The sequence below is a fragment of the Solanum stenotomum genome, chromosome 1 (genome assembly GCF_019186545.1).
Source record: "Solanum stenotomum isolate F172 chromosome 1, ASM1918654v1, whole genome shotgun sequence".
NCBI classification, from domain to species: Eukaryota; Viridiplantae; Streptophyta; class Magnoliopsida; order Solanales; family Solanaceae; genus Solanum; species Solanum stenotomum.
This window is the reverse complement of record NC_064282.1, coordinates 22868978-22883083: the sequence shown is the minus strand read 5'-3', so window position 1 is coordinate 22883083 and position 14106 is coordinate 22868978. Positions and strand designations below refer to the sequence as shown.

General features: G+C 33.2%; 3 protein-coding genes and 1 long non-coding RNA gene across 5 annotated transcripts in view; 3 read left to right on the top strand and 1 right to left on the bottom strand.

Annotated features, from left to right (window-relative positions):
• LOC125872466 (probable glycerol-3-phosphate dehydrogenase [NAD(+)] 1, cytosolic) overlaps positions 1–2649 on the top strand; it is a 193744-nt gene extending 191095 nt beyond the window's left edge. The window contains exons 2-5 of the mRNA XM_049553201.1: positions 707–928; positions 1513–1760; positions 2118–2257; positions 2348–2649. Of these exons, the coding sequence (XP_049409158.1) occupies positions 707–928; positions 1513–1760; positions 2118–2257; positions 2348–2468 (731 nt within the window). The 3' untranslated portion in view covers positions 2469–2649. The remainder of the gene's footprint in view (positions 1–706; positions 929–1512; positions 1761–2117; positions 2258–2347) is intronic.
• LOC125872524 (uncharacterized) overlaps positions 1–14106 on the bottom strand; it is an 88932-nt gene that overhangs the window by 4622 nt on the left and 70204 nt on the right. The window lies entirely within an intron of this gene.
• On the top strand, positions 5157–8785 carry LOC125872482 (uncharacterized). Its single transcript, XM_049553220.1, has 3 exons — positions 5157–5416; positions 6790–7098; positions 8419–8785. The coding sequence occupies exons 1-3, from the start codon at positions 5253–5255 to the stop codon at positions 8474–8476; spliced, it is 531 nt and encodes a 176-aa protein (XP_049409177.1). The 5' UTR covers positions 5157–5252; the 3' UTR covers positions 8477–8785.
• LOC125872492 (CST complex subunit STN1) lies at positions 9487–10332 on the top strand. Its single transcript, XM_049553232.1, has one exon. The coding sequence runs from the start codon at positions 9811–9813 to the stop codon at positions 10303–10305; it is 495 nt and encodes a 164-aa protein (XP_049409189.1). The 5' UTR covers positions 9487–9810; the 3' UTR covers positions 10306–10332.

The window sequence follows — 14106 nt, the reverse complement described above, 5'->3', positions numbered from 1 at the left end:
TAGTTAAGTGGAGAAGGGTAGAGGGGCAGGTCCATTATTACCGAGTTGCAAACTGTATGTCACTGGCCCTCAAATATGTCTCTTGCTTATGGAAAATAGAATAAAATGATTTCTTGACCTTTATTTTGCTCATTACACTTAACTCTTCTTAGCTGATTGAATGAGATGTCACTATAAAGAAATTTAGGAACATAAGCATGCTTCATGCCTTTAGTTCAGCCTAAATAGCAGATGTAATTATTTCTTAGTCAAGATCTGTATGGGGTATATATATGATCCTAATGGAGGTGTTTTGAAGGTTTAGATTCTGCTCTAACTACTTTTTAGATCACATGTAAGTACTTGTATGCACATTTTCCCATTTTTCGCAATGATTGTGTAGTCTTCTCCCCTAGACCCCAATTGTGGGCTTTGTTTGATTGTGTTATTTTCTCTTGTTAATGTCCAGTTAGATTTAATGTTGAAATATATTAATTTCACTTTACTTCCTCTGTGTGTATATAATTGTATTTTGAAGTCTTCAGATATGCAAAATTATTATTTGCAACCTGATCAAGCCACGTTGGTTCTTCAACCATTCTGTACTATTGATAGCTAATGCGACAAGCCTATGGCGTATATGGTTGAATTTGAACCTCAAAAATATGTGATCTTTAAGTTCTTTATTAGTGTTACTTATTGCTCACGTAACACCTATTTTTTGCAGCTGGTGTTCCAGTAGAAAATATCTTGTATCTTGGTGGACCTAATATTGCATCAGAGATTTACAACAGAGAATACGCCAATGCCCGGATATGTGGAGCTGAGAAATGGCGGAAAGCACTAGCGAGATTTTTGAGGCAGCCACATTTTATCGTATGGGACAATGGTGACCTGGTAACTCATGAGGTCATGGGTGGTCTAAAGAATGTATACGCCATTGGAGCTGGTACAATATTTTCTCTTTCTGGTGCAATGTTTTACTTTACTTATTATCTGTTAAAAACTTTATAGTGCATAGATTTCTTAGAATTGGCTTATTGAGTTGTCTCCAGCCTAGACTGAATGCTCACTAAGATCATCTCCTTATTTCCACTATCGCTGTTTGTTTACTTCCTTTTTTTTTTTGGAGATTGGGAGCTTTCAGCATTGTTGTGGTGATAAATTGCAGCTTCCCACAGTTTAAGCATTGTGACATCTTTAGTCAAATTCCAACTCACATGAACATTTCAGAGTCTCGGGGAAGTTAAGAACCAGATCTGAAATCAGAGTAATTCCCTGAGAATTCTCATTAGTAAATATATTAAGGATGTCAGGGCATCCACAATGTGGCTGAGACTTTTTCTATACAGCAATATCGTGCATGAAATCATGAATATCATTACAAATGCTCTATGTCCCTGGTTATGGCAGTATGATGTAATAATTTGATCTTTATTGAAACACCATAATTGAGAGATTTACATTAGGTGTTAGACTCTGTTGCTTAGGTACATTTGAAACCACACATTGACACTATTTCCTACTCGATAGGTATGGTAGCAGCTCTTACTAATGAAAGTGCCACAAGCAAGTCAGTATACTTTGCACATTGTACATCTGAGATGATCTTCATTACACATCTCCTGGCTGAAGGACCCGAGAAGCTTGCAGGTCCACTCCTGGCTGATACATATGTGACCCTGTTGAAAGGTCGTAATGCGTGGTATGGCCAAAAGTTGGCCAAAGGGGAAATAAACCTTGAAATGGGTGACAGCATCAAGGGAAAGGGGATGATACAGGTACATTCTAGAATACTTAGCACACATTGACAAGCTATGAGCATGTAGCTGTAAATAGATTTCTAATGATAATTTACTCTTCTTAACTTCTGTTGCATATTAATAGGAGTTGATGTGTAAATTATTAGGGGAGTGTTTGGACATTGATTTGAAATCATGTTGATAGGTTTTTGAGGATCCGACATGCACCTTGAAATTGCTCTCTCTATAACATAACAAAACTTGAGCTGCATACCATGTGAATATATCGTCTCTGGTTTAGTTCACGGAGGATATCGTTCTGAACTAGAACTGCAAGAGAGTTAATGAGTATGTGGAATCATGTGTGAATGCTAACACCTGTATCAATTTGTGCAGGGAGTTTCAGCAGTAAAAGCCTTCTATGAGCTACTTAGTCAGTCCAGTTTAAATGTTTTTCATCCTGATGAAAACAAACATGTAGCTCCTGTTGAACTTTGTCCTTTATTGAAGACATTGTACAAAATACTAATAATGAGGTACATGAGATTCTAGCCCTGCTTTCCCCCCACCCTTATGTTTGCAGTTCTTTTATAAGTAATCCGAGTGTTGTTGCATTGAAACTACAGGGAGGTTTCATCAGAGGCGATTCTTCAGGCCTTGAGAGATGAAACTATGAATGATCCACGTGATCGTATTGAGATTGCACAAAGTCATGCCATCTATAGACCTTCATTACTTGGGCAGTAGCTTTGATGAAGGAACCTCTTAGCACACCAGCATCATGTACTATTCGACCATTCAAGCTGTTGCTTTGGCAGTGAAGTTGCTTCTGAAATTAGGTGTTGTATGTTCAGTCAATTTTGTAATATGGTCTTAGACAAATGGACCTGCTATCTTTGTAGCATGAGAATTGATGTTGTATCATGTTTCTTCCATTTATTCAATCTTTCACTTTATTTAATTCTTTAAAACACTTCCTTTTTTGCTTTTTTCAAGCTGACATTTTCCAGCTACTTCCAATAATCAATATGTCAAAGAAGTAGTTCTGGGACATTGGTCATTCCAAAATTGGATCAATTTCTCTTCAACTCAAAAATTGAAATCCTGTTTAAAACATTTTTAACTGTATAATGTTTACTTTCTACAATATTAAAAATAGAAACTGAACTTACAGGTTAATTGCATAGATGATTAGCGAACATATAATCAAAGTGTAGATACTTATCGAGTTAATTCTGTATGATAAAATAAATCACCTAACTTTCACTATCCTCTTAACAATATCAAGAATTACTTTTTAAAGTGCCCATAAATTTTCTTGTTTTTTTTTTTGGTAGAAACAAGAAAAGTTCTCAAATGAATTTAACCAAGAACCATATATATATATATATATCATCATATCATATCATATCATCATATATCATATATCATATATTACTATAAGTGGAAAGCTCCAAAGTAAAAAGTTGAATTACCATTTTGCCCCTTTACTAAATTAAAATTTGATTAATTATTTAATTAAACACAAATATTTTAATTACATAATGGTAGAATTTGAAGTTCATAAGCCCTTTAATAATTAAATTGTTATTTTCTTGATAAATGAGTACATTGATATTGCTTTTAATCATAATCATAAATCTCATAACAGAAGAATTTGAAAAGTTATGATTGATAAAACAATGTAATCGACATTTTTCTTCTAAATAGACTCTACTGTTTAATATTGAAGTAAAGAATTTGAAGAGGTGTCATCATATATCATATATCATTATATCATCACATCACATCATCATCATATATTACGAAAAGTGGGAAGTTCCAATCTTTAAAGTTGGATTACCATTTTACCCCTTCATTATATTAAAATGTTATAAAATTAAATGGTAAAAATAAAATTATAATTCACCCAAGGCTTAATTACATGTTTCATGTTCAAAAATAAAACTCTGCGTGTTAGATAAACAAAACATCAAAACATTTCTAATTCTTGGCTACATTAATTTAGAAACAGTTAATATTTAAAGGAGGCTACCTCTTTAAATGTTGTCATACTAAATGTTAATAATAGCTAAAATAAGGGAAAATGGTCTGAAAAATACTCCAACTTTGATCGAAATTGTTGTTACGATACCAAACTTTACAGAGGACCTTTTACCCCCTGCACTATTTAATAGTGTATTTTAAAGGTATATATGTGCTCACGTGGACACGTTGCTATTTATAATTATGCAATATTTTTGATGTCCACGTGGGCACATATCTACCTTTAAAATACACTATTAAATATGTAGGAGTAAAAGGTCTTGTCCAAAGTTCGGTATCATAACAGCAATTTCGGCCAAAGTTCGGATATATTTCAGACATTTTCCCCCCTAAAATAATGATCAGAAATAATAATTTCTCATTTTACAAGCTTTCCAAAATTAGTTTATACATTTCCGGAATGATTATAAATAATTAAAAATAAGTTAATAGGTATATAATTTAATAAAATAATTTCTATAAAAACTTGCAGTAGCTTATGACTTTATATGATTTTCTATAACACTAATATTATAAGTTCAAAAATACTTTAAAGAGATAAATATAATTTTAGAAAAAGTCTTTTTCACTACCCCATTAACTACACATACATACAATGCATGTTATTTATTTATGTCATTTATTAAATTAATAAATTTATATTATCTTGAGCTCGTAGTTATAAAATTTTTGCAGAAATTGAAGAGTTGTCTTTTCATTATTTAATACAGATTATTATATTTATCAGCTCACACTTTTGCATTACTCCTCTTTTACTCAACATACTTTCTTATTCATGGTTAGGTAAATATATTCTATTGATTTTTTTCTTCTCTTCCTCTTATTACAATTTTACATTTTTCATCCAATTTATTGATACTATTTTTCCTAATTTTGTGTTTCCTTTTTTTTAATAGAAGTTGCTGTGTGCAATCCATATTATAATGCAAAAAGAAAAATTGACTTTATAGTGTTTTCAAAAATATAGATATAATTGTTGTTATGCATTTCAGTTTTTCTTTATATATACACGGTTGAATGTTGATGTATGAATTGCAGGGATTATTGCGAGATATGATTGATTAAACTCATTAGAAATACATATTCTTATTATGCTTATACTTTGAAATTTGAGGATATCTATTTTGATTTCTTATCTTATATATGTTTTTCAATTTATATTTATAATCAAATATATTTTTTTATTTGGGATATACGGGCAACGCACGTATCCAGGACTAGTGTATGAAAAAGCAATTGATCAAATTATAAATACTTTTTTATCATATTCATAATAAATGATAATTAGTTTAAAATAGTTATTGTGAAGAAATTAAAATAAGAAAAAGTATTCAATCAAAACTTAGAGGGGTGTTTATCTTTAACTACAGTATTCTGTAGCCTTTTTGCAAACAAATATGTTTAGTTGTAATAATATATCATTCCATGTTCAGAATCTTATAATTTTTGTCCCCAATCGAAGAGTTTGCACAAGAAATAAAGAAGATGTCTTTGGTAGATTATGCATCCTCTGACGAAGAAGAAGAGCTTCACGAACAACCCCAAGAAAATAAACAACTTAGCAAAGCGGAAGAGCCCACCCCTCGACCCCCTTTGGATCCATTACCAACCAGAAACGACAATCGCCATCTTCCTCAGCCTCAAAACCAGTAACTTTCTTTTCTTTATGAAATTAGTATCCTTTGCAGCCAGTTAAGTTTTCTATTTGGGTATCCACTAGGGTTTTATTCTCCATTAAAGCATCCCTATTTGAGGGAGAATTTGTTGTTTTGTCTAATGGGACATGCTTTATTTTTCCTAGTGTTCTAGAACTTGGGTTTCGAGAGAATTTGTGGGTTTTTGTTGTTTTGCCTAATGGGTCGAGATTAATTATTTTTTGTAGTATTCTAGGGCTTGGATAGTGGTTTGATGATAAAGGGGTGGAATTGTAGACCCCCCAAAAAAAAGTGAACTTTTTTATCCGTGATGAGCTATGAAAAATAATACTACTATTGTAAAGTGTTACATTAAAGATTTTTGGTAAATTGAAGCAGCAAGTGATTGTCATTGGTTGGAATAAGAAAGTGTTCTTGCTCAATCTTATAGTAATTGTGCTTGTGAATTTGTGTTTTCTAATGCCTACTGAGCTACCATAAAAGAAAAATTGTTAAGATAATGGAGCATTTCTTAATTGAATGATTAATAAGGAGAGGGACTGCCAATTTGCCAGGCCAAAGGGGATAAGGACGGGCAGGGAAAAGAAAATGATTCTGGCCCTTTATTTTATATAAGGCACATTTCCGGGGTTACATCCCCTGCCTGATAAAACAATCCCATACATCTGCATTTTCTGGAATCAAGCTAATCCGAGTATTGCCCCACATGCCATATAGCTCCCATAGGAGGTGGAGAGAGTATGATACGGGGTTTGATAAAATAATAAGCTTGCTGGAATTTGTCTGAAATTGTGTTTTTACATTTCTGTGTAAAATTTGCTTAGGGCAACTGATAGAGCGGGATGTTTTTGTTTCTTTTATTGATAAGTTAGTTAGCATGGGATGTGTTAGTTTAATAGATTTTGAAGTTTAAACACCTAAAAGCACTTCAAAGGTTATAGTGAAGTGTAGAGTACTGCGTTAAAAAGAATGGCTTCTGTTGGCTGAGAATATCCCAAGTGAAAATTGGTGACTGATCAGTCCAGTAGTGTGCTATAAAGCTTTTGACTTCTATAGTTCTATGTGGTTGGATTATGCAATCATTAATAAATTTGCTTTGTTTTAATGGGGAAAATAATCTGAAGATCTGACTCATGCAGCTCAATTATAAATATAAGTATGCTACTGTTGATGATAAGTCGAAACATATGATCTTATTTCTTCACCCTTTATGATCTATTGAAAAGTGAAAACTATGGTTGATATGCATTTAGAGGAGGAACTTTTAGTCATAGAATGATGAATTGCAAATTTATACTATGGCAATGCTTCAACTTGCAAATTTATCCTATGACAATGCTTCAATTATATTGAATTTGCATATGCAGGAGGACTAGTTCGTCTTTAAAGAAAGAAGCATTACACTCGTCAAGTTTATCGGAGTCCTCCGAACTGAAACTCCCTGATGCATCACTTCTATTAAATTCACCTACAATGCCAGGCCATCTTGGACACAATACTGACCATTCTTCCCTAGTTGCAGCAGCCATGGCTGAAAATGCAACACGGAAACGGGATATAAAGGTATCAGCATCCACTTATCCACGCAGTAAGATTCCTAAAGGAACTTTGCCTCACATGAAGAATGTCCCTGAAACAGGAGGTGGTCTTCTGCTCCCACCTCAACTTACCGGAAGGTCAGTTGTATACTGAAATTTTGAGTCTCATTGCATGCTCTGTATTAAGTTCGTCTATTTATGCAAATCGTATCATGTATCATTATTTGTTCTGTTTATTGTTTGTTCTTATTATGTTTTGCCAAATCCTCCTGAAGGATAATGTCCAATTCTCTAAGGGGTCGTTTGGTAGAGTGTATTAGCAAAAATAATGCACGCATTAACTCTTTGTATTAGTTATACCTTGTTTGTTGCACTTTTTCATGCTACGCATTAGTTATACACTTTATTGTGTATTACTAATACCATGGATTTCTAGGTATTAGTAATGCAAGGGTTTTAATGCATGGATTAGCATGATTAAAGACCCCATTGCCCCTCAAAATCATTTTTACATCTTTTCCACCATAATTGTGAAGGGTATCTTTGTAAATAGTTATTTTTATGCAATGCAAGCTATTTTTAATATACCAAACCAAACAATGCATAAAAGTAGACTATGTATATTAATGCAAGTATTACTAATACACTCCGTTTAACATTATTTTATACTCTAGTTTCCTCTGGCATAACTAGAGTAGAGTAACGAAACAGAAGAGTGAAAAAAATCTGGATCCTATGGTAGGAAGACGTAGCACAGAATCACAAATGGGAGAAATGCAAGCAGAAGGCGAAAGAAGTAATTATGGCAGAGGACCCATCAAATTACTGCTCCTACATGGTTATAGATTAGCGAGAAGGAGAAGGATGAATTTCTGGTAGATGGCCCTTAAATTACTCTCCTGTGTGAACCCGTAGATTCAACATTATTGTCTACCACTTAATCCCAAAACCTAAGAAAGTCAGCTGTTTCCATGGTCAAAGTAGCACAGACTGGGGGCCAATTAGACATAGGAATTGGTGAATTATTGGGAGCTTATGGTAGGCAATGCTTTACAAAATGTTTGAGCATGAAAAGAGCATAGAAAGATGAAAAACAAGGGTCAAACAGCAAGGGATTTACTAAAAAAGAATGGTATAGAGAAATGAAAATTTTAGGAATTACATGACATCATAAGTTTCCTTTGAGGCTTTGACATCATGTCTTAAGTTGGATTTGCATCACACCATCTAAAGAGAGCTAAGTTCTCAGAAATTATCGTATAGCTGTGGTAATACGTGAGTCGTGACCAATAGTCTTTCTAATGCTAAAGGTGGATAAAGCACTTGTGGATTATATGACGTAATCATCCTTTAATAGACGATCCTAATACCACCTAGGGAGCCATATTTTTTTATTTTCTGCAAGTAACAGATGTTTTAATTATGATGGCTAATAGATGCTTTAATTAACTTGTGCAGGAGCAATATTGTTACAGAAGACATCAGCAAGCTATTTCGGAAGAAGACCTCGTCTTAGTTGCACACACAGTGACAGAGGTCTCTGTTGACCTAACTGTAGTTTAAGTGGATTCTGTATCAGATTCTAGTAGAAATTAACAGAAATGTTGCAAGATATTTGGTTATATTGATTCTGGGATGGCTCTCAGCAGTTCTGGTTGAGGTTGAAGTGATGGACTACTTTTTGTACAGAATTTCTGCAACCATACATTCTTATTAGTGTGTTGATTGGTTCTCAGAATGTGTAATTGCTAGGCATGCATCATCTGAGTGATTGAAGCATTATATTGAATTGAATAACCCTGCATACAGCTGCATTCAGTCTTGTTTTTCATAGGATTTGTTTGATTATTGCACTCGTTAAGAAGCTGCCTGAAATTGTGTACATGATCCAATCTTGCTATTTTTTTGTTCCACTTAGAACTCCTTTATAGTTATACTTGTGTTTTCAGTTTCGTTAGCTTTTGGGGGGCGGACACAGTGGTGGCCATTAGCAAGCAAGATGGCCATCAATTTGTTCTTCGTCTCAACACAACTATTTGATACATGTTTTGACACCACCGTTATATAGCCTTTGAAACATCAGTCATGTAAGTTGTAACAGTAGCATGAATCATGATGTTTGGTGCTTAAATAAGCTTTGTGGTTATTCCAAACATGACAGACAATAGTGCCTAACGACAAGCAAAAAAGCCAGTTGTGCCATGACAAGCCAAGCAATATTGTTATCATGTGTTTAGTTGGAGCTATTATGTAGTCTTTGAATTATTTATCCATTATTTGTACCATAGTGATGAAATACGATATTTTGTATACGTGGTGGGATAATTTATTCCGAGATAACCTATCTCAGAATAATTAATCTCGAAATAACTTATTCTTAGCCAAACGACCCTTTTAAGTTGTCCAGGAGGACATCCATAGGTCCTCCTACCAGTTGACTAGACTGTAAACATCAGAGCAGTGGATCCATAATTTGGGTTTTTAGGGTATAAAGGTATAGAATTAGCTTGGAAAATCTCCATTTTCTGCACCAAAATCAATTTTTAAATATGTCAAGAATTTGTAGTTTTAAATAGGGAAAAGGGTCAAAAATACCCTTCAATTTGTTTTATTGATTGAGTATATCCTTGCCGTTAATATAAAGTTAATTTTACCTCTATCGTTACTAACTTCATTATTTATGCCTCTCAATTGAATGAAAAACCCAAATTAACTTAAATTAACCCGATTTCAACATTAATTGTTTCCAAATACATAATAGGATTTAGCATACAAGGGATGAGTAGTTAGGGTAAAAAGTCATCTTCTTCATTAGAGGAGACGGCTCCGTCAAAAAGAAAGACTCCATTAATGGATGCTCTACAGCTTGTCAATACACACGTCAAGCTCTTGGCGTTCGATTTTCTTACTCTGAAACCAATCCCCCACGAATCCACCATTTTTTTTCGCAAGGGGAGACGCCTCTCGCGCGCAGAGACAGTAGGTATGGTCGTAAGCAGAGATTTCAAGCCCAACAGATTTATCAAGTTCGACATTGATGATGGCACTGGTTGCATACCTTGTATCCTATGGCTCAACCATGAGAGTTCGCATCGTCGTTGCCCATCAAATGTTCGACTAATTGCCCAGATGGCCGCTGATTTTGCTTCCCAAATCCAACTTGGGGTTATTGGTCGAGTTCGCGGGAAGATCAGTAGGTATAGAGGTAATCTTCAGATTACTGTTTCTGATGTTGTTATAGAGAGGGATCCCAACTCACAGATTTTGCATTGGCTTGATTGTTTAAGGTTGGCCCGAAATTGTTATGACAAAGTTGTAGTCCTTCCTTCAACATCACATGTGTAAGTGTCGATTATGCAAAATGATGCTTAATGTTTTATCTCGATTCTTAATATATTTCACACAATTGAAATTCTCATGCCCTAAATCACAAGGGGTGCAACTTGCACCTGATGCCAAAACTTAGGTCGAAACCATTTGCCAATGGAGTATAACGGCTGCACGTAGTTAAACCATTTGCCATAAAATCTAATACCATTATCTCTATTTTCTTTTGTTTAAAACATAAATGAATATTATGTTAGTGGAATAACACTAAATCCAAGCTAAAGATGTCAATCTAGTAAATAAAAGGACAAATATACTTCCGAACTATTACAAATGATATGTTAATACCCTTCGTTATACTTTAAGGTTGTATATACCCTTACCGTTACACTTTTGGATTGTGTATACCCTTAAAACTAACGGACGGACACGTGGCTTCATCTCAACCATTTACTCAATTTTATTTATTTATTTACCTAAAATTAAAAGATCCACCTGACCCACAACCAAATAACCAAATCTTCATCTAGAATAAACCCAATGCATCATCTGTAAAGTTTCAAACAACAACAATGAATCAACCCCTTTCAACAATACAAATAGATTGTAAGAATATTTTTAACCTTGTGCAAAATTAAAATCAAAAGCTTTTCAACAACAATCACAAAAATATGGTGCACTTGGTTCAATTCATCAAAATTTATTTCAAGAATATTTTTGAACCCTTTTAACCATAACAAATCAATTTGAGCTCAAATTTTTTGATTCAATTGCAAACCCAATTTAAAGCTTGAAGTTTTATCCATCAATGGTGATATTATATTTAACCCGTTTCAACAACAACTAATCAATTTAAGTTCAAATTTTCTTATTTGATTGCAAACCCACTTTTCTTGAAGTTTTGTCCATCAATGGTGATAGTATTTCCAATCCCTTTCAACAACAACAAATCAATTTAAATTCGAAATTTTTGATTCTATTGAAGACCCACTTTTAAACTTGAAGTTTTGTCTATCAATGGTGATAGTATTTCCAACCCCATTCAACAACAAATCGATTTGAACAACAAATTAAAATTGATCTCTTGTTTTTCAACGAAAGCACATGCTACTGTGTCTTTGTTTTAATGAGATTTGAAAAAGAGTTGCAAATGAGGATGTATTGAAGAACAATTTTGTCTTTTGTTTGATTTAAAAGGTTTTGGGTTATGTTTTAATGGAGGAGGGTTCTTTGCTTTTTATTTTAATTTTAAATGCCATGGTGTTGTAATTTGGGTCATGGGTGGGTAAATTAAGAAAGATGGGTGGGTTTTTGGGTAAAAAAATAAATAAAATCGGGTAAATTGTTGAAATGAAGCCATGTGTCCGTCAGTTAGTTTTAAGGGTATACACAACCTAAAAGATTAACGGTAAGGGTATAGACAATCTCAAAGTATAACAGAGGGTATGTACGTACCATTTATGATTGTTCGGGGCTATATTTGTCCTTTTTCCCTTTTTTTTTATGACAAGGGAAATTGTAGCCGCTATCCTTTGGGTGAGCACAGGGTAAAACCTTCACTCCTATGCAATTGCTCGCAAACCACATAGGAGAGGGGTGACCCGCACTAGGCAAGTCCGGTGCGACGAGCTAGACCTAGAAGGCAAACCCCTTATTTTCGTTGGCAAGAGGTTTCAAACTTGAGACCTCCAATATGGAAGTTCCAAACCCAAATCATTGGGCCACCCTGAAGGGTGATGTCAATCTTGTAATTAACTAAGTTTTTATTGAAAATTCAAATAGGATTGTACATTATTATCTAAAATACATCTTCTCAAAAAGATCAAATTTTATCTAGAGCTTGTATCACACAAAGAATAATACCGAATTTATTCTTTGTATATAAGTACATAACAGGAATATATACATAGCTAGTTTTGGGAGGGCCTCCCAACGTGACGGTCCAAAAGTAAACCACATAAGAGTATAACAGTAAAAAGAATAACGAAGCGACATACTTTCTTACCCTCTGTTTCGATAGTTGTTAAGTATTGTTTCATAATGTATTGTATTATATTGTATTATGTTGTATTGTATTGTATTGTATTATTTTGATGAAAATAATATTTGGATAGATTCTGTCGTTTTCGGTCGTTATATAATGTTAATAAAATTGGATTATTAAATAATAAGTAAAAGATAAAAATGAGAAGAAAATATTAAGGTAGTGATCGTTACACAAAATGGACTTCTCGTGATTACCTAGCAATGGATTTAAATGATACCATACAATACAATTTAAATAACAATCTAAACGAACATTGAATCTAAACAAACAATACAATACAATGGGTAACAACCATCCAAATAAGGTGTTAATTAACCGCCGCCAAGACCACCATCAACAGCACTGCCGCAATTACCACCAGGACCACTATCAAAAGTACTGTCACCACCACCACAACAGCAACCTTGTGTAATGGTATCAGATGCCTCAGCAGAATCGTCTAATTCAATTTCAGATTGCTGTAATTTCCTTCCACAGTTTAGGCGGGATAAAATAATACAACATAATACAAGGGAAAAAAAAGAACCAAATATTATGGAAATAATAATGATTTTTTTCGTCTTCTCATCCATCATCTTAATTAAATGCAATCCTAATATTCGTGACCAACTAAATATTGAAAATCTTACAAAAAAAAAACTACTTTAATACGAATACTTGTAGGAAATTCTTACAACTTAAGGTGTGTCAAAGATATTATTCTTAAAAAATATTTCACCTATTGTATTCCTCACAAGATCTTCTGGAGTAATAGAAAACTAATCTCACAAAAACTGACAGAAATTCAAATAAAAGCTAAAACGCACAAACGCCAGATATTTTAGGAGGGAGAATATCTCTCTCTTGTCTTTCCACATACCAACTATGAGAATATGAAAGAATGAATGATCATCCGCAGACGCCATTGAAAGAGTAAAAGCCATAAAGGCATGGGAGGCATTTCTATGACTTAAAAGGAAATTCATTTCAAGAAATAGACATTGACAACTGTCATATTTTTGACCAATTTTATTAATATGTACTTAAAAGTGGAATATGATAATTCAACGTCGGATCAAAATTAAACGTTACGAACAAAGTAGTTTCATTACTGATATCAAAAGTCAAAATGATATAATTGATTCATACACAAAAATACAACAAACTAGCTTATAAGTTATTGGATTTATGACATTAATGTTATATTGGCCTTATAATTTGTCTACACTTGCTACCATCATATATATTCATTATATAAAAGTAATTATCAACACATGACTTTTCTTCTCCTTGAAGTTTTATTTTCTTCCTTTCCACCTGTAGAAGAGTATCGACAATTAAGTTTTGAAGACTCACATTCATATGCTCTAGAAGATATATTTATCAGTTTTTCATAATAAATTAATGTTTTCTTATATAATTAAAAATATATCACGGTTTAAATTATATGTAAAGTACAATGTTATATGATTCTATCAGAATTGCGTTGGTGAGATCATTGACATCGATAACAATATTTTTAAGCTAAAAAGGTTTAGCAGTGTTCATTTAATTTGAATTTTTTTTCTTAATTCTTCTCATCGTCAAACTACACCAACAGATATGAATATTGTTATCAAGTATTACTTGATCTATGAAAATAAAATTATTTAACAAATTAGTGTGGAGTTGTTAATAAATTATTTATATATGTTGGTACATAACTTATAGTGTCGTTTGTCAAAATTGAATTAGTTTAAGTGTTATATACTATTATGCAAATTAAATATTATATATTTTCACATCATTAGATT

What these genes read in the sequence shown, in the direction of transcription:
- LOC125872482 (XM_049553220.1), top strand. Translation starts at nt 5,253, where the DNA reads ATGTCTTTGGTAGATTATGCATCCTCTGACGAAGAAGAAGAGCTTCAC. An exon ending in CTTCCTCAGCCTCAAAACCA is followed by an intron (nt 5,417 to 6,789) that starts GTAACTTTCTTT and finishes TTGCATATGCAG; the next exon opens with GAGGACTAGTTCGTCTTTAA. An exon ending in CCACCTCAACTTACCGGAAG is followed by an intron (nt 7,099 to 8,418) that starts GTCAGTTGTATA and finishes TAACTTGTGCAG; the next exon opens with GAGCAATATTGTTACAGAAG.
- LOC125872492 (XM_049553232.1), top strand. Translation starts at nt 9,811, where the DNA reads ATGGATGCTCTACAGCTTGTCAATACACACGTCAAGCTCTTGGCGTTC.